The sequence below is a fragment of the Oryzias melastigma genome, linkage group LG5 (assembly GCF_002922805.2).
Source record: "Oryzias melastigma strain HK-1 linkage group LG5, ASM292280v2, whole genome shotgun sequence".
Taxonomy (NCBI): Eukaryota; Metazoa; Chordata; class Actinopteri; order Beloniformes; family Adrianichthyidae; genus Oryzias; species Oryzias melastigma.
The window spans coordinates 27,532,797-27,557,672 of NC_050516.1; the positions used below are offsets into that span (position 1 = coordinate 27,532,797).

At 38.4% G+C, this 24,876-nt stretch overlaps 1 protein-coding gene across 1 annotated transcript in view; it reads left to right on the plus strand.

The window, feature by feature from the left end:
* Positions 1 to 290: 290 nt before the first annotated feature.
* syn2b (synapsin IIb) overlaps positions 291 to 24,876 on the plus strand; it is a 91,119-nt gene continuing 66,533 nt past the window's right edge. The window contains exon 1 of the mRNA XM_024269322.1: positions 291 to 715. Within this exon, the coding sequence (XP_024125090.1) occupies positions 291 to 715 (425 nt within the window). The remainder of the gene's footprint in view (positions 716 to 24,876) is intronic.

Genomic DNA, 24,876 nt, shown 5'->3' on the forward strand with positions numbered 1-24,876 from the left:
GGGCAGATCCACAATCTCACACGTCACACGTTTGGAAGCGTGAGGAGGTGGAACAGCACACACTCGCACACACGCGCTGTTCTGCTGCACTTTGGGGAGCTGTCTCTTGAAGACTGGACCAAAGCTGTTCCATCGCTACATCCATCCCTTCCTGCTCCTCATCCAACAGAGAAGCAGCTCTCCATCACTCAGCTTTGTCATTCATCTAACCTCTGGTCCAGTCAGCTACTGCTCCATTCACAGAAAGCGGAAAGGAAGATCCCTGAGAGAGCAGCCATCCAACCGCAGCCATGAACTTCCTTCGCCGTCGCCTTTCGGACAGCAGCTTCATGTCCAACCTGCCCAACGGCTACATGACGGACCTCCAACGGCCTGACCCGCCTGCTGCACCACCGCCCACGGCGTCCTCGCCCTCTCAGCAGGGGGCAGCCCCCGTACCTGCCCAGTCCCCGACCAAAGCTCCGGCACCATCCCAGGCGCCGGCCGGCTCCCCCGCCCCCCAGGAGCGCCGTCCGTCCCAGCCGGCCCAGCAGCCTCAGCAGTCCCAGTCCTCTGGTGGGTCCTCTGGCTTCTTCAGCTCCTTCAGCTCCATCACCAACGTGGTCAAACAGACGGCGGCCTCCGCCGCCGGCTTTGTGGAGCAATCGGCCCCCTCACCTTCGCTTTCCAAGAAGTTCAAGATTCTGCTGGTGATTGATGAGCCTCAGCATGAGTGGTAAGTGGAAGTTGGCAGTTGTGTGAGTGTCACTGAAATGTAAAATATTTGTATCATAATCAGCCAAGAAGAGCATGTTTTACCATTAAAAACATCCTGTTTAATTAGGAGTGGGCGGTAACACTGATCGATTAGCATTTATCATTCATTTAATTGAAATTTTTCAGTTTTTTTTAATGAAATTTGCTTTGAAAAAGAGAAACACCTTAGCTAATCTGAGGAGACGAGGCAGGTTTTCTGCAGGGTCTGGATTCACACATCTCCCCCCCCACAGCACCGTACTTCGTGAGGCTTCAAGCTGCATTCATGCTCACCATAAAATGCTTTGACTGCTGCAACGTTTCCATCCCTGGCTCACAGGACTCGCTGGACAGGATGTGACTGTTGGTCATGGTCAAACCAAAATGCAAGATCCTCTGAATTAAACATAATGTTGTTCAACTGAAAGGCGACCCTGAACAATTTCATCTCACCCGCTGAAATCCGAAAATAGAATTTTCACAACCCAGATGATTTTTTTTTTTGTCTGCATGTGTGAATGGATGCTGATGATAGATTTCACAGTTTGTTCTGAGGTGTCATTATCTGGATGCGGTTCAGTCTTGTGAACCTTTTATTGGATGCCATGGTAAAAAAGGACGAAACAGTTTTGACCTTTTCGCTTTAATGGATGCTTCATCGAGTTATTATGAGGCGATATTTGTCCGACACTACTCATAAAATTAAAGATGACGACAGCTTGTGACAAAAGCTGGCCGAACATCTGGTGAGTGGATCTGAACTTTTTATGCGTCTGAAGTAAATGATCCAAGCCTTAATTCACATTTGAGAATTTGGTCCAGGATCTGGTTTGAAGCATGCATGTGGACTTTAGTGATGTTATGGGATGCTGATTTGATTTTATGAAGTAATTTAACTCAGACAAAATCACATTCTGCAGGAATTATCCTTTCTGTATATTTAACCTTTCTGTAACTTTATCATTAGCAGCTGTTTTAAGAAAAAACAGCACCATCTACAATTAATGGTCTAGCAAAGAGGCTGGTTATAAGTTATACTATAGCCTCAGTCACATGTGTTTGTACGTTGTCTGGCCCTTGGAGGATTGTAGAGAGGAGCGACTGCATCTCAAAGTCCCCCTTCAAGTATATTTTTTCCCAGTGGTCTTATAATTATGATTATGCTATTGCTAGCCAAAATCTAAAAACCTGTGTCGTTCTTTAGGTCAATTTTCTGTAAAGCTGTAGGATCTCATTAGAAATTCACATTTGGCTTGTGGACAGGACTGTTAGCCCGGAACTTAGCTACGCTAATTCCCAGCATGCCTTTGTTTACACTCTCCCACTAGCTTGTAGCTCCTCACAAGCTCATGCTAACATTAGGATAACAAAACACCCATGCCAGTTTCTGCGTCAGAAACCCGAACATTTTCAAACATCCGGTTTTTATCTCTTCCTGATCCAACACAAAATAAATAAACACTCAAACAGTTGTCACGAGTCCCTACTCATGACTGATTACCTGGTTCAGGTGTGTCCAGCCAATAAGAACATGCCAGAGCAGATATGTTGGAAAACATGGAAGAAGGTGGCACTTGAGGCCCGGGGTTGCCTACCCCTGCTTTAGACAAATCATTCTTTTTGAGGTAAAACCAGCAAATTTGGCATAGAGGTACTGGTCACAAGCGGGCAGACGGCTGGTTCCCCATGCAGCAGGTTTATTAATTCAGACAGGAACTGAGCACAGCTAAAACCCCACAAAGCTGGATCAGAGTCAGGCAGGCAGAGGTCAATCATGAACATGGGATCATCCAAGAAGAGACTAGAGCTGTCACAGTCCAGGCGAGGGTCAGGGCAGGCGGCAGGCAATCAGAAAATAAGCAGGGTCAGAAACAGAGATCAGGTCCAGGTAGAACCGCTCGGTAATGCAGGCAAGGTGGCACAAAACAATACTTTACGCAGAGCTAGGCTTTGTGCACTGCTTAAGTAACAGGTAGGTAATTATCAGATGAGAGTCAGCTGAGTGGCATCTGGAGAGTGTCTGCTGGGGCAGCTGGGAGATATAGTATGTACCAGTGACCAGAGGGGCAAACAAAGCTCCAGCTCCAGACAGTACTTTAGGATGCTCTATTTCAGAAAAGCAAGTTTGCCACAAGCAAAATCCAAGATGGCGACCATTTTTAAAGATGGCTGCCATACACTAAATTGCTACAAAAATATTCAATATCTATGTTCTCCAGTCTTACCGACAGAAAACTATTATTATAAAATCTTGGATATTTGGTACATCAATACCAAATTTGGTGCTCCCATTTTAATAACCGGCTCCACTATAAAGGCCAATTTTTGACTGAGGCTTTAGTAAGGTGGCATCGTTCGTATTTGGGTGGATACGTTTCTAGGATGTCTTCAGTCATGTACCCATCTGTGACGCACATAAAATGTCCTCAAACTCTTCTAAATGCTCATCTTCACAATATATAATCCATCTTCTATAATATCTGTTATATCTGAGCATCCATCTGGATTCGCATCCGATTATTTCTTCCCACTCCACAAGTAAATGAGGACTTTTTGGATTTAGGGCATTTTAACGCACTGGCAAGTGTTATTTCTAAGTACATGTGCTGTCTTCACACTCCGCTTTAACAAAATGGCTGTGGCAGTTTGAGGGCTCTAATTTGTTGCAGTTTTTTAATAAGCTTTTAAAAATGCAGCTGATGAGGATATAGGTTGAGGCTTGCTGTTGATGTCCCTTCAACAACCCTGGCGCAGGTGGAGTCTGAGTTTCTGTACGCGAGTAAGCTACAGTGAAGCAAACAAAATGAGACAAGCGAAGAAGGCTGGAAAGTGCAACTTCTTTGGCATTTTAATGTGTTTTTCTATTTTTCTTGTAAATGACATTTTATCAAGAGCACACGGAACATAAATATTAATGCTGGGAATGCAGACGGGGCTCTCCTCTCTGAAACTTGGCAAGAGCAGCATTTGGCTAAATGTGATCGATTTTCCACTCAGGAGGGAGCCGCTCGACGCTTTCAGTACACTACGTTGGTAAACAAGGAAAAAATGTGCAGGAAAATATGAAATCACAAAAGCTCCTTCACGTCAGTCGAGCAGACATGAAAGATAAGAGCATGTCAGGTGATTCCTGACAGCTCCAGAGATCAAAACATTCATCTAGCAGGAGCTGCTGTTCATCAAGTGCGACATAAGAGGCATAATAGCAAATCATGGAAAGATGAGGTCTCTAAATTATATCTTTTTAACAAAAATAACGGTTTTTATGTAGGAATTAATTTCCTTTTGGGAAAGATTTCCGTATTTACAAGAGTGTTGCCTTGTTAAGTCCATGTACCCCAACTGTAACATAACCAGAGCTCGTTTTACGCCCACATCAGTGACTTGCAAACAAGGTTTGATCAGGATGGATGACGGAAAGATGAAAAGGGTAATTAGATACTGGTCATTTCCACCCGTCAGACTCAATTATGTGAGATAAAATGTCTTGGTATGTTTTTACCACGGCTAGGAAAGACGACAGTAATGGGAGGCAGTGTCATTCATTTGAAGTTATACATTTCATGTAACCCCCTTTACTGCTCAGAAACCAGCCAGCTGTCCGAAAAAAAGGAATTGCAACTGAGGAGAATATGACGTACAAACGGGATCAACAAATGACACACATATCCTCCGTTAGAACTTGACTGGTTGTGTTACATAAGCAACCAGAGAAATCGTGACTCTCCGCATCCGACTGTGCATCCTCCATGTTCCTCTGTGACTGTGTCACAAAAAGGCCCGTAATGGAAATCAAGCTGTAATGTGCAAGCTGAAAGAGGACATTTTTGTCAGCGACTTCTGGGTGCGGGCATGCATACAGACCTTATGTAACTGACCTAGGTCTGGATGAGATGGGACGATACCGGGTCTTTCAGGTTGGTGGTAAGACAGAGGGGAGGTTTTGTGTAAATCTGTGAATCTGTCTTTTATATTTTTAAGGAGTCTTTCCTTTGCACACTATATGTGTGTATCAGGGGGGGGATCCTCCTTCTCCTTCTCATTTTTTTAAAGCTTGACAGTCATTCAAAGTGTGGTTTCAGAGAAAGGGCTTCAGGTTCACAATGTGATGAAGTTATGAGAACGGACGTGGTGATTCAGCAGTTTAAGCCCGGGGGCCACATCTGCTCCCTTTCCTTTGCTCATCCTAACTGTCTGCCTCCCACTAAACCCCCATGTTTTCCTATCCACCCACTGCTTACAGTGCGTTCTCTGCAGATTTTGTCAGAAAAGTGACTTTCCCAGCATTCACCACACACATTGTGCAAACTCACATCAAACAGATTTGTTTAACTATTGCTGTTACTTGAGCTTGAACTTTAAATTGCTGTTTTTTATCATTGTGATTATGTTTAAGATGATGTGACATTTATCATATTTTTTTTCTTTGACTGGGAGATATAAAAGGCTAAAAAGTACAGTCATTCGAGAGGTAGTTTGAGGTTGTTTGAGATAAATGCTGACATCATGGTTTGGGAATGGTTACTGAATATTTATAAATGTATTCTTGACTAATATTTTAAAAACACTTTTAATTAGATAAAATGCTGAGTGGCATCCCTCCTTTGTCACTTACTTTGAGCCAGATTGTGATAAATGGGGGCTTGTCCGGGATCCTTTACTTTTGATAATACTTTCTATTTTTTCTTGTTGCTTTTGAAATTCTTTGACGGACTAAATGTTTTTGTGATGGCTTATTATGTGCAGTTGCCAGTTCCAGAACTGCAGGTTTGCTGCCAGAAATTGTGATTTGTGGGCGTGCTCACTTTCCAGTTTGGCTTGAGGAAAGTTTTCCCTTTGAAACTTATTCTAAAATGTTGGCTATTTAGCTTAGCATGCTCATAGAACTAAAGCTGAGTCACGGTTCATGACAGTTTAATATTTTTTGACCAAAAAAACCCCAAAACAACTCAACAAATGTTTAAACCCAGCTCGCTAAAACAACTATTGGGGAAGTTTCATTATGGGAGTGTGATGGTAGGTGTTGACTATGTCCCCTACCCACTATATAGTGCACTATAATGCGTTCACCACTTTCTAGTGCTGTTCATATCTACAATTCTAAAATAGAGTCGACTCAAAATTTCCCAGAAGTCTTTGCAAAAAAACTAGCTTGCATCAAAGCTCACAAAATTAGCAAATATACACCACAATGCATTGCGGTCGAACAACTTTTGCAAAAAAAACATGTTTAAATGTATTTTTTAAGCAAACCATCCACATTTTCATCATCAGAACACAGTGACGTCATATCTGGCCTTTAGCAAAGCGAAAGTAAAGTAGTGAGCATGTTGTTTTAATATCCAGGGCACTATATACATAGTCCTACACTACATAGTTTTTTAGTAGTTGGGCATTGTGGTGGGAATCCGGACATGGCTTTCATCTTTGTTTAATTTTTGCTTTATTTATTTAGCTGATTTTTTTTTCCTCAATGAAGAAACATAAAATCACCAAATATTTGAACATTTTGTAACTGGAGGTCCGAAAATGTCCCCAAATTTACACAAGTGAGTCACCTGACAAAACTAGAGCCAGGTGTCAGGTCAAGTTGACTTTGAAAGCTCTCACTTTTAGTTTGTCAAACACTTTTGCTGTTTTGAGGCTGAAGAGGAATTTTTTCGGCACATTTGGAGTAATTTTTTTTTTTTTTTTTTTTCTCCCCCAAATTGATTTTTTTTCCCCAAAATTGCTGTTCTGGTTCATTTTAGCACTAGTACAAGCGATTAAATTATATGCAACCTACCATAACATTGGAGGTATATCCTTTTCCTCTATGTATTACCTAATCCTCTCCACTAGATTTGGTAGAGATAATGAATAAACACATAAAGATCTGCGTTCTGATAAGGCATCACAATCTATTTGTGGTTCTGTCTCATTCTTACCGCGCACCGTTTTTGTGGTTTTGTTCTTTCGCTGGCGCAGCATCACGGCTCTGTTGACTATACCTCCAATAGGGTTGCAAGCTACACTGCATTTACACCAAAATATGTGATAATATTTTAGTTTATTTTAGTTCATGCCAGTGACCTAAAGGATAATTAGAGACATTTTGAGTCTCAGCTGCAGGTAGCACTTTCAAAGCCCGCCTCAGAACTGACCTTATTATGGTCAGGAATCGTGTCATGCTGGCCAGACAGGAGGCTCTTGGAACTGACCTTATGTTCCCCACCACCTAGCACTTGTTATACAAGACCACTGACATTCTGACTCCCACTGATGCGTAAAAAAATGGAAATTACTGAAATTAGTTCTAAGAGATACTTGATCAGAATTATGTTATAAGACTTGGTTTTGGTCTTTATGGGATTAAAAATCTTGGATTTCCAACAAAGTTAAAATGACTTTTGTGAGTGTAAATGCCTGTTGCAATAAATCTATGAGAATTTGCTATAATCTGAGAGCTTGCTCTAACTCCAGAGAGACCACTCTGTTTGTAAATGCAGATTTGTGCTAATACCTGGTGACTAAGGATGGAGCTTTTTTCGTAGCGTCTGTAGGGACCAGGTGTCACTGACTGTCCATTAGCTAAATGTCAGGACTGAAGAGAGACCAGTCATTTGGATAATTTAAATGTTTCAGGAGAAAAAGGTTTTAGGGGTGTTAACAAATATGCATGTTTTCCTTCCTTCACTCAGTTTTCTCGTGACATTCTGCTCTGCAGCAGACATTGGACCCAGACAATTATGAGAACAATATTGTCTGTGCTATTGGTACAGTGGAGAAAAAAGCTGCAGCACTGCACCATGACAGCGGTTTTGAGTTAAGCCTGCAAAAAGGTAATCCGATTTTTATTTTAGCAAACACAAACTTAATTTATGAAGGTTTGATTTACAGTCTGGCCACCAGTTTTAGACTTGGTGTCTACTCCCAACATACTACTTTGGCCATGTAGAGTACATCATGTCTCTTTTGGTAGCTGTGACCAATCCGGTGTTGTTCTTGGGCACTAGGGGTGTGCCAAAATATCATAGTATTACTGATTTCAGCAACGTTTCACAAAAGTGTCTATTATTTGTTGCACAAAATTAGACAAAAGTTGATTAATATGTTTGAGTTCATGCTAAAAAATAAATAGGAATATATTTACCTAAAAAATATCTGTTCTTCAATATACTGTGAGTTATCAGAGATGATTTTTTTAATCAATTATTGCAGTATCGTGATATTATTGATATCATAAGGCATTAAAAGTAATGGGTCTAGTTTTATGTTTTTAAACTATTTTTTGGGTTGTAGCGTTAAGACAAATTAAGTTTTGTAGGCAAAATAAAGATAAGAGCATTAAAAGCTTCTGTGAAGATATTCAGTCATTAATTTTCTTGGCCGCTTTGTCCCTTTTGGGGTCGTGGGGGTGCCGGAGCCCAACCCGGCTACTGATGCGGCTGGAGTGAGTATAAATGCTGGTGGTTCTGATGAGGATGATGATGATCAGCTATGCATGGAGAAGACTGAAGCGGTGGCTGATGGGAGTTGTAGTGAGAAAGGTGCTGAAGATGGTTAATACTCAGGAGAGAGGTCCCAATGATGGTCAAAAGGGGACATGGGTGAGTGAATCCTGACACAGTGAATGCACCGGGACTGAAGTTACCACCTTCATCGATTTTGATTGGTCCTGTTAGCCCCTCACCAACGCACCACAATGGGGCCAAAAGTTTTGAAACTGAAATTTTCGGATTGGAAGACGCATAAAAAGAGTTTGAAATGAAAAAAAAGTTTAGAAATTGAAATTTTGAGTTTTGAAACCTGAAAAATTGAACATTTGAAGCTGAAAATAATTAAGTTTATTTTAGAATTGCAAAAAGTTTCTGACATTTTGCTTTTTTTTTTTTTGGTCATACACCAATATTTTTTTCAATTTTGTTTTTTTTTTCGGTTAAAAATAATTTTGGCCCCAATTTAGCCCCATACATTTCCGTCTCACTGGACCCCCTCATCTGAAGAATGTCTGTTATGGATCCAAACTCATCAAAAACACTTCCCATCTGGCTTTTGTAAAACATTTATTGAAGAACAGTGGAGTATTGCTCAACATAAAGATTTTTTATTTTTTTTTAATTCGGAACAATAGACGGTTCTCCAATGTAGAGTCCGGTTTAGATTACAATGATCCTCCGTGGTTATCTTTTTAATTTTCCATCTGTTTCTGAGTCATCTTTGATAAAACAGCAGGTTCAGGTTTAGTCTGGCTCATTCCTAATGTTCTAATGCTGAATGCATTAACGCCACAAATGACTGATCTACCAGGAGAACCATGATTGAAAGTTGTTGTAAAATCCTCCAGCAAATTCTAGGATAACAGTGGTCATTATTTTGTTGAGTGAATCTCCACTGAAAGGTTTTCTGTGCATGAAAAGAAAACCAGCTCTGTGAGCTGTAGTATAAACAACACATCCGAATAGTGTGGTTGTGCTGTTGCCATGGCAGCAGGTCATCTTAAAATAAACGTGAACATCTTTTTTGTTTGGTGTGTTTTCACTTTTGAGTTTTTGTTTTTTTAATTTTTATTTTTTTAAAGAATAATCCTTCCAATATTTTTTCTGCATATGTTTTCTCATCACAACATAACGTCAATTAGATGAATGTATTTGTTGGCTGGAGCAGGCTTTGACTCCCTTTGGAACAGAAAAACCTAATGGATTAGTAGATGATTGAAGAGGAGCTTAAAGAATCACTTTTTAGCAATGATCTTGAGCTTTTACCTACTTCTATCCAAGGAGAAGATGCAGAATTTGGCTGGATAATTGGATTTATCTTGCTGAAATGCAGTTTGAAGAAGCCAACTTCCCCTACATCTGTTGCTGCAGAGGCTTGATGTTTTCTCCTATCACTCTACATGATTGTCACAACTTTTAATTCCAAGTTATCAAGGATTGGTTTACGTTACCATTCAACACCGAATTGTAATGTTTAAATATTTCCTGAAACACTAACACTACACCATTTCAGCAAATCTTGTTTTTGTGTTTTTGTTTTTCTGGTTATTAATATCATCATTTATTTTTTAGGCTATAGTAGGCTGTCTTTACCAGACCCTCTTATCATCTCATTTTTACATAGTCATGGTAGAGGTTTTTGATTTGGGGTATTTGGAACCTAAACCATAATTCCTGACTAATTTGTCAGGTTTTACGAATACAAATAAATAAGATTTATAACTTCAATAACTTGCTTTAGTGTTCTGTGCTTCTAAAAAGGTACAGAGATGGAACTCAAATCAAGACTTTAGTGAGAAAGTGAGCAAGAGCCAAAGACTGTAACACATCCCACTTATTTTTTGCAAATATTAAAAAGAAACATTCTGCATGGCAAAGAATAAAACCAGAAACAGGTAAAAATGCAGCTTTCTGCACACATGCATGAACTAGAATTTCTGTAATTAGATCATATTATCGACAAGGTCGGACTGTATTGTCAGGCTAATGAGCGTTTCTGAGAGTTGGCGTATAATTATTGCTGCAGGAAGGGTTTATTATTTTCATTAGGATAAATCAAAGGGCAGCTTTTCAAAGTACAGTTGTGATGAAAGTAGGAGAAAACTTTACTGGACCTTTTTATTATTTGGCCTGGTGATGAGACCGAATTGAGCAAAGGTCATAAGGAATTCCCTTTTCACTCAGGGAGGGGGTGAATATCTGATGTTTCATCTCAAGAAGCTTTATCCCCCATTTTTGGTTTAAATGTAAAATAAATCCACAAACACTTAGATTAAGTTGCTGATTTTTTAGTTTTGTAACCTTTAAAAGAATTATTCATGTGAGCTGGACGTTTGCCAAAACATTGCTGGTGCCAAAGTGAATATAGTAAATGACAGCAGTGAGTTCACTTAAGTCACATGTGCATGTGATCTTGGCACACATCTGTTTGTAGGATATTAATGAAATATTATGTAATTTAAATCAGCCGGATAAATTCCATTAAGTTTGTTCAAACTGTGATAAAAGCATACATGATATAATCAATCTAGGAGATGTTCAGCTCAACGGGATAGCTTTTTCCCTTTAGTCATCCCAGTTTTTTTAGAAAAGTGTTTGAAATTTTCTGTCGGAGGTTCTTGTAGATTCTAGATCTAAGACTTCCTTTTTGTCTTTTAGCTGTGAAAGTATGCTTACCTCGCTTCCATTAAACCAGGGGTCTATGTGAAGATCTGTTAGTTTTGTAGTCTGCAGGGAATAAGCGGTGTCTGACAGCATGCGCAGGCGAGCAGCTTAAGGGGAGAGTATAGGGAGGGAAGATGGGCGAGCAGATGACAGGGAAAGCTGGTTACCAGAGACTCAGAAAGGGGGAAAGAGAAGGAAATGAGGTCAGCAGAAGCAAGGCTTGATAGTTTCCGTATTACGGTCATAACCATTAAATACTTATGGGGTATAACAGGATGCTGTATCAAACACGTCTCTGGGCTTTTTTACTCTAGTTGCTTTCCCTCTCTCTGTTCAATCTATGTGATGAGAGGCCGCAATCCATCAGAAGATCACACAAGCCTAAAGCCATCTAAGCTGCTGGCTGCTTACCTCACCACTTACTCACAGTGTTGACTACACATCAGCAGGCCAAAAATAGAGGGGGACAGACCTGTGGGTATTTCGTCTCTTGAGATCCAATATGGTTGAAAGTGTATGGGGTTACAAAAAAGAAAAAAAGAAGCAATTTTAAAACTAAAGGTTCTTGGAAAGAGTGTCAACATGAAGCATTTTCCCAATATTTTATCATGTTTCAGCAGTTTGGGGTCAATCTACGTAAAATGTTTCCATTATTTACACCACGTGTTAAAGTCGAGGCCCAGGGGCCGGATCCGGCCCACCGGGTATCATATCCAGCCCTCCAGATCATTTCATTTAATTGTTATAAATTGCCCGATGTTATCTTACGCTTATTTTTAACTTGTATAATTTTGACAAAATATATTTTTATGGAGAGTAAAATATTGAAAGTTATTTAAGGTTCAAGCTGATTTATTCTGGAAAAATATTCCTGCCTTTTTATTATTCATAATTATGTTAAAAAGTTATGGTTTTAAAGTTTTAAAAATTGGCATTCTGCTAGCTTTTTGGACCATTTTGGTATCTACTAAGATTTTTAGGCTATTTTGAAGTTTATCTAATATTTCAGCTACATGCTAGCTGTTTTCGCCAATTTGGGCTTTTTTAAAAGTTTTTTTTGCTTTATTGAAGTTAGGCTGATATTTACACACTAGCTGTTTTGGCTAATGTAGTATTTAGAAGATTAGCATTTTTTTTCAGCTACAGGTTTTTTTTTAATGTTTTTTGACTAAAAATGGCATTTAAATAATATACTAGCGGGCTATCAGCTTCATCGTTTTCAGCCATTAGCTTGAGTGATTTCAGCTAGCATCTTCAGCGGCCAAATTCAACTTACAGCATTCACACTAGCATTATCACAGGTAATGCTATATAACTAGTTCATAATTATGTTAAAAAGTTGCTGTTTTAAAGTTTAAAAAAATGTGTTTTAGAGTGTTCAATAAAAGTTTATCCTTTTTGACCCGCGACCTGAGGTGTGTTTTGGATTTTGGCCTCTTGTGTGATTGAGTTTGACACCCCTGTTTTACACAGAAAGGCAAAAGCAGGATTTCTCCTCTTGACATTTTTTTAGACTTAAAAGTGATTGCCGATGTACCCACATTATGAATAAAAATGGACATTTTAAATGAGTCAGTCACATCAGTGGTGCAGATTAGCTCTTGCAGGTTATCAAGTGTTAAATCTGCACTGACCATGTCCTATTAATCACATAAAGTGTTTTTAGAAACATCAAGAAGGTCAATTCTCTGACCTTGGTTTAGCAGTGTTTTGTTACCCTTACTCCTGCAGGTGACCATGTCTGACCGTAGTGAGGTTAAGTACTCCACAACAGCAAGCAAACTGCTGACTGAGCTCATACTGTAAATTGCAAATTGCTGTTTCCATCCTTAGGAACTCTCACCCTAACACTCTCTGCTGTTAATTGTAAAAAAAAAAATCGGAAATTCTTTAAGATGTTGGAGTGGGACCATTTATTATTATCCTGCGACATGAATCCAATAAAAATTCTCTGAGGACTATAAAACCAATCAAGCTGACCAAGTGGTGAAAATGCATTTTGTAAAATGAAACAACATGGCTGCTAGCACACCTTTGACTAATTGTTCTATGCATTATTTCTAATTCAAATCCCTGTGTGCTGAAATGTTCTTTCAACTTTTCAGTTGTCTAACAGTTGTATGTGTTAGCGTAGTTTCTCTAGGTTTTGTACGCATTGCAGTCTGTGCTTTGTTTAATTAAAATAAATCACATGCAAAAACAGATAAGAAACTCAGTAACCTAAGAGAATTTAATTAATTTTTTTGTCAAGTTTTACACCATAAACATTAAGACACAGAGAATGAAGCACAACAAAAGCACTTACTGTACTTACTGCAATATTAAAAGCTCTTACAAGCTTTAATAAAAAATAAAATAAAATAAAATATAGTGTGCCTTTTAATCCAGAGCACCTAATTTTAGATATGGATTTATTCTGGTTGTTTTTACTGATGTTGAAGTGATTTTGACAGATACATGGTCCTCTATCAAAATGTTTGGTGGGTGTAATTATGGATATGCTAATGCAACTAATATGTATCAGTCTCTACCTTTTTATTTGTTTTACTTTTTTTCTTGTTACAAACACGTTTGAAAGCTAGTTTGAAGTAACTTTTGTTTTGCAAAGTTAAAGACAGTCTGGGAGTTACAGCTATTGTGAATATGTTCATGTGGCTAACATGGCTAACATGTAGTGTGTCGGACTGTGTTTTTTTATGTGTCACTTACATAGTTGAGAGTTAGCGTAATTACAGTAACGTTTGTTTTAGGGGTATCAGTACTTTTTTTTCCATGTTGCAAACAAGGTTGAAAGTTACAGGTTTTGTGAATACGCTAATTTGGCTAACGCTTCTGATGTGGATAACGAGTACTGGTGTCAAATTGTGTTTTTTATGTGTTATTGATAATGTAAGGAGTTAGTTATTATAACTTTTATTTTACTGGTATTACTCGGCTTTCTACATGTTGCAAACAAGTCACAGGTTTTGTGAATACGCAGATTTGGCTAATGCTTCTAATGTAGCTAACAAGTAGCAGTGTCGGACTCTGTTTTTTTATTAACATAGCTGGGAGTTACATAGTCACAGTAAAGTTTTTTTTCAGCGGTGTCAGTTGTTTTTCCATGTTGCACACAGGTTGGCTAACGCTTCTAACATGGCTAACATGTAGCGGTGTCGGGCTGTTTTCTCTACGTGTTATTAAAAATGTTGGCAGTTAATCATAGTAACGTGTGTTTTAGTATTATTAGTCTTTATTTTACATGTTGCAAACAAGGTTACAGGTTAAACTTACTGGTATTGTGAATATGCTAATTTGGCTAACGCTTCTAACATGGCTAACATGTAGCGGTGTCTGACTATTTTTTCTACACATGACTAACAATGTTGGCAGTTAATCATAGTAACATGTGTTTTAGTGGCATTAGTCTGTATTTTACATGTTGCGAACAAGTTTCCAGGTTAAAGTTACAGGTATTGTGAAAATGCTAATTTGGCTAACGCTTCTAACATGGCTAACATGGCTAACATTTAGCAGTGTCAGGCTGTTTTTTCTACGTGTTACTAACAAGGTTGGGAGTTAGTCATACTGATGTTTGTTTTACTGGTATTAGTCTGTTTTTTTACATGTTGTAAACAAGGTCACAGGATGAAAGTACAAGTGAATACACTACCATGGCTAACACTTTTATCGTGGCTAATTGTTGTGTGTTACAAACAAGTTCTAGAGATACTGTGAACACACAGTCTGACTGACATCATTATCTCTGACTCTTTTGTCTCGCTTAATGTGTCTTAAGGTTCGCTACGCCTTATATAATACATAATTTCAAAAATAGATCATGTATTGACAGTTCGCCTATAAGCTCTATGGTGCGGAAAATAAGGTGCAAGTTCGGCATTGATCAAACTCTCCTGCTAGTCCTCCACTTTTCCCTCGAGCACTTGGTGTGTGTCTAATTCTTTAAAGTAGGTGGTGACTTTTTTCTTCTTTTTTTTTTTTAAATAAAATAGCTTTAAACTGCTTTGACAGCCACCGACTGTTCATTTGTCTCCCCTGTAAAATGGTACCAACTTCATGAGCAAGGTGACCAAAGAAATCTGCATTATAATGTCCCTCGCCTGATGTGCAGTCCTTGGGAATGGCGAGCTGAAAAGACAGAAGTGTTTTTCCTTAAGGAATCGTTTGTTCTCTGACGCAAACAATTGCTGTTAGCCTCAGTAACACGTTGTCTTACAGCTGTCTTTGTGTTTTCATTCCATTGTTTCTAAATTCCCCCTATGAAGGACAATGAGTTTGTTTCTTCCATATAATTTCTTTTTGTGAACTGCTTCTGGCACTCTTTTTTTTTTCTCTGGAAAAATACAGAAACCATCTGCTGGGAAAATAATCGTAGAGCTTTCTAAGTGTTTAAATACTGCCAGCATGATGAGCTTACTATTTAGTCCTTTTATCAGATGCTATCACGGAGCGTTACTATGGAAACGTACAGTAGGTGATAACTCCATGTCAGTCTCAGGTTAGAAACTGTTTAAAAATAGTTGTTCTTCGGAGCAGATAACTAGCTTGCGTTAGTGATCCACTCAACTGAGCCAAATCCTAATACCCCAAGTTTGATTAAAAAAAATTTTCCAGATAATGAAAAACCTTTGTATTCATTTCTACTTTTATTTATTTTTTTATAGATGTTGTATAGTGCTCGAGCTCTTCAGGTTTGTTACAAACCATCAGCCGTGGACAAAACCAGAAATGAAAAATCTCTTTCTGTGTCTTGATCCCTGATATACATGCACGCGTGTGGCCGGCGTCCTGCAGAGCTCACTCATCATGTGACACTCTGTGGTGTAGGTGTCAAAATACCAATATGGAAAGGTTACATCGGAGAGCAATTCCTGCTCACTGTCCGTATAAATAAATAACACGCATACTCAATCCACGTTTATTATATATTTACAGAAAAGTGCTATAAGATCTGGATAATTTTGTTGAAATTATATTATTATCTAATGTTACGTAATTGTTTACATTTCATGACTTCTACAATTGTAGATCAGGAGGGAAAATGGAGTGAGATAAATTTGTAGAACTGATGGTGGGATGATTTTTTGCTCTCAGTTTTATGTGTTTCCCTATTTGCATGCAGGCTGGGTGTGTGCTTGAGTGGGTGGGACTGCAGCGACCGACTGTGTGTGTGTTTTGTCACGCTGAGCTCTGCCGTCTGTGTAGCTGATGCATGAGTCACACGCTGCACTTCAGGTGCAGGGTCGCGTGACTCGTACAAGCAACGCTGCTGCAAGGAAGGCGAAAGAATTAAAGCAGAAATATGCTGATTGTGCAGCTAAACGTGTGTGAAGGCGTGCACGCTCTTTTTTTTTTGAGTAGTCGTGACTCGAACACGTCCTCCGCCTTGCACAGATTTCAAACACCCTGATTGAGGTTTTTTTGCCACTGCTTGGGTGGTGTAAAATGTGAAGTAGCAGCTTAGTCTCCACCAAACACCACAGGAGTTCCTAAAACATCAGCATCCATCTGGCAGCCTTCTCAGCTCTTAGTAGCAGTAGTGAAGACGATTTATTGGCCCCTCGTCCTCTTTTTTTTTCCTTTCTCGGAGGTGGTACAGCATGTGAAGAGTTTTAATTTAAGCCCCTTTATTGCAAAACAAGAGAAAAAAGGAGCTATCAGTGTCCAGGATCCCGTCTGAATGCATGTGTAATCGTTCTCTGCATTTCCTGTTCACTGTTCTGGTTTATTTAGCACTCACTTGTTTTGTCTTTCTCCAACACCATTAAAGACCTTCAATTTATGCAGCAAAAAACCTTCAGTAAGTAAAAATATTAAGAGGATCTTGAAAGAGAACTCAAAGAAATCCTGTGAGTCATAATGGCTGATCAAGTGCTGGAAAGTCCTTTTATTTGTTGTTTTCAAGAATAGGTGTCATTTGAAGAGGTCCATTAGGAGTAAGTGGAGATGTGTTTTTGAACCACTTGTTTTTTTTTATTCTGAAAGAGTATTCTTTAGTTTAAAAACACACACTCTCACAGGTCCAAGATGTTCTGGCCCGATGCAGTTATTTAATATCTGGCAAAATCAAATTTGGCATGGACGACTGTGTAAGAATAAAAATGACTGATAATCCACAAGATGTACACATAGATTGTTTTCACAGGACGATTTAAAACAGAAAATATGTCCCAAAAAAGCTGCTCTAGCATCTTGCCTGGGCAGAGCAGCATTTTTCTTATTAAAAGTTAGAAAAGGGATTCCTCTGACAGTGAAGCTCAATGAATCTCCTGCAAAATGGAGAGTGGCTTTCAGGAGAAATGGAGAAAATAATAGCTCTGGCAAGCTGAGGAAGCCTGTACTGTGGTGTAATTGTTAGCACCATCGTCTCCTGGTGTTAAGGTATCTGGAGCCTGTATGTTCTTTATGTAGCATGTTTTTTTTTCTGTGTAGTCCTGGTTTTCCTCCCACTCTCCCTTTCTCTCTTCTCTGGGTGATTGGTCCTTTCCCTGAAATACTCCTTAGTTAGCAGAGAGTATAAGTGTTTAAATAAGGGATTTCACCTGAAATGCTTAGTATAAGAACAGCTGGTTAGCTCATTTGGCTGTGTGCAGGGAACAAGGGTTTGTTTCCCAGTGTAATGAGCTGAATCCACTGTAGGTCCTTAGAAAATATCCTTCACTTCCTAACAGTGTAGGCCTGGGTCTGGGTGTCCCTGTGCCGGTCCCCAGCCTGGACAAAATGCAACGTAGTGTCAGGAAGGACATCCAGATTAAAACTAAATGTGCAGGTCAGTGAAATTTGATTTGCTGTGGTGACGGCCTGATGGGATATGCAGAGAGGTGATCAACATGAAATGCTTTGTATGACCACCTGATTTGGTGTTGTTTTAACAAGCTAGATTAAGAAGCTGCCATCAGTAACACTGGTCTCAATCTAAAAGTTGACATTAGATTAAAGTCCAGCTTTGGTCATCTTTTGATGTATTTTCAAAACATTCCTAGCGATCTTTTAATTATAATTATGCTGTTTTTCAGCAAAATAAAAAAAATCTAGGACATAGTTAACGGAGTGGCAGTAGTTCATTAGAAATTCATCTCTGAGTTGTAGGCGGGACTTTTGGCGTGGAGTAAACCCCTCCCTACTTCCCATCATCCATCTTACAGCCTTTAAGAATCCCAAGCCAACATTAGCAGTGCAACAAAAATAGCGATTAATATTGAAGCAATCCAGCTGTACAGTTTTGAGCCAGAAACCAACTCAGACCAGGAAAACAAAGACGTACATGGATCTATTTGTCTGCAAGTGGATGCATCAGAATGTAGTGAAGCATAAAGATTGAAGCCCGCCGATTGGTTGTTTATACGTAACAAATACAAGCTTTTTCAAACATCTGATTCACAATGATTTGAATAAAAAAATACTCAGAAATGTTCTTTGTGGACTACTTTCATCATGAGAAAAATGCCACAAGAACATGTTAAAAACAACTAAAACATTTTTTTAATCAGAGTGGATCTTTAGTCTTTTTTTTTTTCTTTTTTTGCTTTTTTAATTGAATTTGTTGATCAAAATTCCATTTCTGCAAAGATGTTGTAGTTCTGTGTGAAGTTATTTTGTCTTTCAATTGGATTTTTCCCCTTAGTTATTTGGACATAAAATGTATTGCATGCACACACACACACACACACGTGTACACAGCAGTTTATATATGACGAAAAAAGAAAACTATTAAGAGGATAAAAGGTCTCTGAAATTTGGCCAGAAATTTTAAAGGGAATTCTCAAATATTTCATAATATTGTTTTGAAAAAGAACATTTCTTATCTTAGTCTTTGAACAAATCTAAAACTATCAGGAAAATGACACCAGTGATAAATGCGCTTAGAAACTTCTGAGGAGTGCAGAAGAAAAGCAATGGAGAGGGTTTTATGTGTCAAAGCCTTTGGCTTCAATCAGGAACAAACACTGAATATCTACCACACATATATTACTTCCTCTAAATATGCAAGAAAGAGTAATTACTCTTTGACTTCAAGAGCTGAGAGAGGAGAAATGAGTATGGAGAGCTGAAACCAAGAGAATGACAATGTTGCAGAGGCAAGGACTTGAGATATAAAAAAAACTCCTTAAATTAAAGAGAGGAGACTTGTGCTTTACCCTCTGCCCGTGATGTCTCCAGGTGTCACTGCAGGGGGAGTAGAAGATGATTGGAACTGAATGCAGGACAAAATAACAGGATGAGACATGCTTTGCTTTCCCCAAGTGAGGCAGAGGGCTGAAGTGGATGAATGAGGCACTTTAAGAAGGAAAAAAGTGGGATCTACCTATTGGGACAAAAGGATTCAAGAGGAAAGATGGAGGAAAACGGATGAAAATAAAAGGGATAAATGAATGGAGGAAGGTGTGCGACACAGATTTCAAAGAAAGGCCGCTTGACTCTGAATGGTAACGGCAGATATGTGTGACACGTGCCGCCGTCGTTTGAGTGAACGCCATGGCACATGGCTGCCTCTGAGCACTCAGCCATGTCATGGTTGAATGATCGCAGCGCACAGAAAAGGAAACCAGAGAGAGACCAAACAGAGAAAAGACGAAGCAATGATGCAAACACCATGGAAGAGAGACAATGCACTGATGGAGCAGGAAAGCTAGAGAGGCCCATTTCTAAGAACTGAAACCCTCAGTGCATAAATTATTGTTAACATATGAAGCATTTTCCCTCGAGTAATCAATTACATTTGCTCTAGTGGGTTTGTGTGTACATTTAAACTCAAATATATGTGTCAGTGATTTACACCTTTCATCTTCTGGTTGTTGCTGAAGTTCCCCATGAGGATAAAAAGGCAAATATATGAAGGAAAAAAATTACGTTGGTATAAAAATGATTAAACATGAAGTCACATAGGCTTTGGTACGTTATTCCTTCTTTCTTCCACACTGACTTACTGCTTTATTTATTTATTTATTTTAAGTGCTAAATCATTTATGAACGTGGGAAAACCCATAAATCAAAAGCATACAAAAAATATTGAGACTCAACTGCCTGAATGTAAGCGTTCCTCTGAATGGAGATAAAAGAAGCCAATAAGTTTTGAGAAAGGCAACAACTAGGAAGAAGTCCTTGTTTAATATTTAACCTTTTCACAACTTTTGAGATGAAACAGTTGAATTTGCATTTTCTGTGAGAAACTTTGGTGCTTTTAAGCTTTTGCACTATAGTGATTCTCCTGCTCCTTTCCAGAAGTGTTTCTGCACTGTCAGCGATTTCAGCAATCTTTGTATCAAAACGTTCATCTTGTCCAGGACATTCTTGCTTGTATTTATGGTATTTTTAAACATAATAGTTTTTGAAATATTGAGCAAAATTTGCCCCATAGGAAATAAATAAGAAAGTCTTCAAATTTCAAACTTTTGAGCAGATTAGCAACAAGATTTTAAATATATTCATGGGCTATGTTTTCATCTTTTATAGTAATTTTCCAACTTAAGTTTTTATTAAGTTTTATCATCAAATAACATTACACGGGCAAAATATTTCATGGGTCAAGTTTCTGAAATGAAACGAGAAAAAAAAAAAAAAAAAAAAAAAAGGGCAAAGCAAAATAGAACAAAACAAGACAGGGTACGTTTTATAGTAATTTTCTAGAAAATTGGAGTTTAGTTAATATTTTAGAAATATGCCAATGTTTTTGGTTAATTTGTTATCTACTGAGGTTTTTATAGGCTAATTTTTAATTTAGCTAATCCTTTAGCGACATGCTAATTTTTTTGGCTAATTTGTTATCGACTGAGCGTTTATAGGCTATAGAATTTAGCTTCTATTTTAGCAAAAGTTTAACGTTTTTGACTAATTTAGTTTACTGAGGAGTTTTTGGCTACTTTGGAGTTTAGCTTGTATTTCAGCAACAAGCTAGCTTTTTTGTTTGTTTTTTTTTTAGCTAATTTGGTATCTACTTAGGTTTTTTGGGCTATATTTACGTTTAGCTCCCAGTGGTCTTTTAATTATATTTATGCAATTTTTAGGCAATATAAAAAAACCTGCATTTGTTTTCTAGGACATAGTTTCTGTGGCACGGCAGGACTTCATCAGAGTGAGCTGCTTTCATTTCCCAGTATCCCTTTTGTTTACGCTCTCTCCTGCACCTGTCACCCCCAATCTAACATTAGTGTTGCAACAAAAATGGTGAGCACTTTTGGAGCTATCCAGCTGTTCAGTTTTAAGTCAGATGTTAGATCAGACGAGGAAAATGAAGATGTACACGGATCTAGTCGTCCACAAGTGGAAGCATCAGAATGGAGCCCAACAGGGAGTTTGGTGCTTTTAATTCACCATGATTTAAATAAAAAAATAATCAGAAATGCAATTTAAATCTTAATTTTCTTCTCACGTGTCCTCCATCATGAAAAAGTTTCCACAAGAACGTGTTAAAAACACAATTTCCTTTAGAGTGGGGCTCAAAGTGAGCTGATGCAAGATAAAGCGATTAATCTTTTGACATTCCCTGACAGATTTTCATGGATCTGTCGGATTAACCCACTTGAATTTTTATTGTTATCATGTCTCCAGTCAACCCAGGGAATGTCATTGGCGGTAGAAGAGGAAAGCCTGGATCTAATGGCTTTTTATTAGCTCATTACGCAGTTGTGGATCGACAATGGAGGAGTCAGAACTGACAGAGCTTTGTGTGAAGGCATGGCAGCAGGGCAGCACATTTCAGAGCAGACTAAGTCATTGAAAATCAGTTTAAACTGGTGGATGTCACTCTGTGGGAAAACATTAGAGAGTTAAATTTGACTCGCTCTGTCAGGTGTAGTCTAAAGATATTGAGAAAAAAATTAGGATTTTTAAAAATATTTAACTGTCTGTTTAATAATCAAATTAGAGAAACGTGATAGCATTTCCATTTGAAATTAAAGTTTCTCTCGTTAAAGAATGATGACATTAAGTCACTTTCCACTCTTTAGGCTGGATCAATAAACCTTAACTAGACTTTGAGTGAAGACATAATAAACTAGTGTTCCTCTACTTCCATCTACAACGCTGCCAGGTGTGTTCAATACAACCTAACACAATTAACTGATAATCCTTAAATTGATCTTTCCATCTACAGTGCAAAGTCATGTAAACACAGAAGCTGCAGTAATGCATCCCAGCACTCTGTTATTGATAAGCAGATTAGCTTAATTAACCCCGTTAGCGTGTGAAGCACTTTGTCTTTAAACTCAATTTATACAACCAAGTTATGGCTTCAATAATCACTTGAGGATTTAGAGTTAAAGTATATCAGGATGATCTTAAACTCCCACTAGAACCATATTTTTTTCTGTTGTAAAACTGTTCCCAGTGCTCTTTCAATTATGATTATGCAGTTCCTTGCAAAAATCAAAAAGCCTGAGTCATTTTTCAAGACGTATGCTAAGTCCTGGATTCCCTGTATAGTTCCCTGGTCACCATCCTCTCTACTTTTCTTTCTTTTTTTCTAAACACCAGATATGACGTCACCAATTTCACAAAGTGAAAATTGAATCAATACAAACATTTTACAGTCTATTTATGACTCCACTGTGTTCTGATAATGAAAATGTGAATGATTTGTCAAAAAAATTAAAAAAAAAATTCTATATTTGCTAATGTAGTGAGCATCGTTGCACGCTAGCTTTTTGTAAAGACTTCTGGGAAATTTCTAGGGCACTCCATTTTGGAATTGTAGATGCAGACAGCACTAGAAAATGGTGAACGTTCTATACAGTATACTACACAGTAAGTAGGGAACTAATTCGGACATAGCCATAGCCTCTGGAGAGCGGAGCTCATTTGAAATGTAATTCTGGTTTGTGGACATGACTGTTCGAGTGGAAGTTAGCCTCTGCTAATTTCCCATCAACCCTTTGTTTAACCTCTCTCCAGCTAGCTTATGAAACTTCAGGACCCCAAGCTAACATTAGTGCAGCCAAAAGAAAAAGACTATTGGTGTGGAAGTTGGCCTCCACTATTTTTCCATCAACCCTTTAACGTGCTCTACCGTTAGCTTATAGCACCTCAAACACCCCAAGTTAATATTAGCATAACAAAAAAACAAAAACTGTTGATGTGGAAGTTAGCCTCCGCTAATTTCCTGTCAACCCTTTGTTAACACGCTCTACTGTTTGCTTATAGCACCTCACAAGCCCAAGCTAACATTAGCGTAGCAAAAAAAAAAAGACAATTGACATGGAAGTAAGCCTCCGCTAACTTCCCATTAACCCTTACCCTCTCTTCGGACAACTTATGGAACCTCAGGAGCCCAAGCTAACATTAGCGTAGCAAAAATAAAAAGTATTGACATGGAAGTTAGCCTCTGATAATTTCCCATTAATCCTTTAACACTCTCTCCCACTGGCATATAGCACCTCACAAGCCCAGGCTAACATTAGCGTAGCAAAAACAAAAAGACTATTGACACAAAAGTTAGCCTCCTCTAATTTCCCATCAATCCTTTGTTAAGATGCTCTTCTATTACTCTGTAGCACATCACAAAACTGCGTTTTGTTGCTTGCAGTATAATGCTTGTGTGTTTTTTTGTGTTCTTAAGAAACTACTTTTTAAGAATGGATAGCTAATTAGAGGCACATCAATGCTGGTTGGTTCGTATCAAGGTTTGTTTTCTTGGACAGTCCACTTGTTTGGCAAGTGTGCTCCTGGATCAAGCATATGGTCTGCTTGAGGGCTATGTCTCTGTTCACTTGTAAACAGACAATAGATTGTGAAAACTGCATGGAAGCAAAGATAAATTATACATTTATGTAAGCATATCACATATCGCAAATCTGAAGAGGTGGGATTCATGGAAAAGTTTGAAAACATCTCAGGTAAACATGATGTAGTGAGGAGGCTGGGGTGTTCAATAATGTATGCTAGATTGAGGGCGAGTGGGAATAGCTGGTTTTCTTTGGATCTTCCTCTGCTAGGGTCTATGACTCACTCCTGGAAGTGCTGTGAGTGACAGCAAACCAAGCAGATGAAGATGTGGAATTCCTTCTTTCTCCACACATTTGAACAGAGTTAATGGAACTATTCTGGTTGCATTCACACAACTCCAGGTGAGCAAACAAATCAGACTTTCCAAGGACAAAAACCCTGATGGAAGTCAAACTTGCCAGAGTGAATCCATCCCTGATTGTGTGTCTTAAAAACCTTAAATAAAACCCTGCATAGCCTTCCACTGATCTGCTAGACGAAAGCAGTTTTGCTCCTTTGAAAAGCGCTCATTTTGTCCAACTGTGTGTCGTCTCACCTTCCTGTGATTCCTGTCATCTTTGTTCTTCATTTCACAATTTAAGCCACGCAGTCTGAGAGCTGAATCAAGCCACTTAAAGAACGCAGAATAATGTTTCTGGCTTCAAGACTAGACAGACATTGAATCTCCCTGACGTTGCAGTGAATTGTTACACTTACCTCTTAAAGACCCACTCTGACGAAAATCCTGCTTTTGGTGTTCGGATATGTTCTTGTAGCATCTTTTCAGATGATGGAGGACATATATGTTGAAATATAATCCTGAAATTTCATTTTTGACTATTTCTCCATTCAAATAGTTGTGAATCAGGAGCAGAGGAAAAAAAAGGAAATGAAAAACGGTTGTAGGTGTTGTATGCTGCATTCAGACAAATAAATTCATTTACACCTGTTTTCTTCATCTAAACTGACCTATAGCTTAAAACTAGTTTAAAAAATAGCTTTAATTCGCTCATTATTTTTGTTTTCTTATGTCCTAGAAAACGACAGTTTTTTTTATTATTATTTTGGCTAAAATACAAAATTTAAAAACAATTGACAACACTTTGAAACTAGATCAAAAATTATTAGAGAGATAACTCACCATCTATCTAAACACGCAATTCATCTTTAATATTTATATTTAATTTACTGCAATTTATGACAAAACTGTTCCTTAAAATTGAAGATCCTGTTTTCCTAAATGAATACATTTTAGTTTAGTTGAAGGCAGAACTGTAGTTTTTGGAATAAATACCCAACT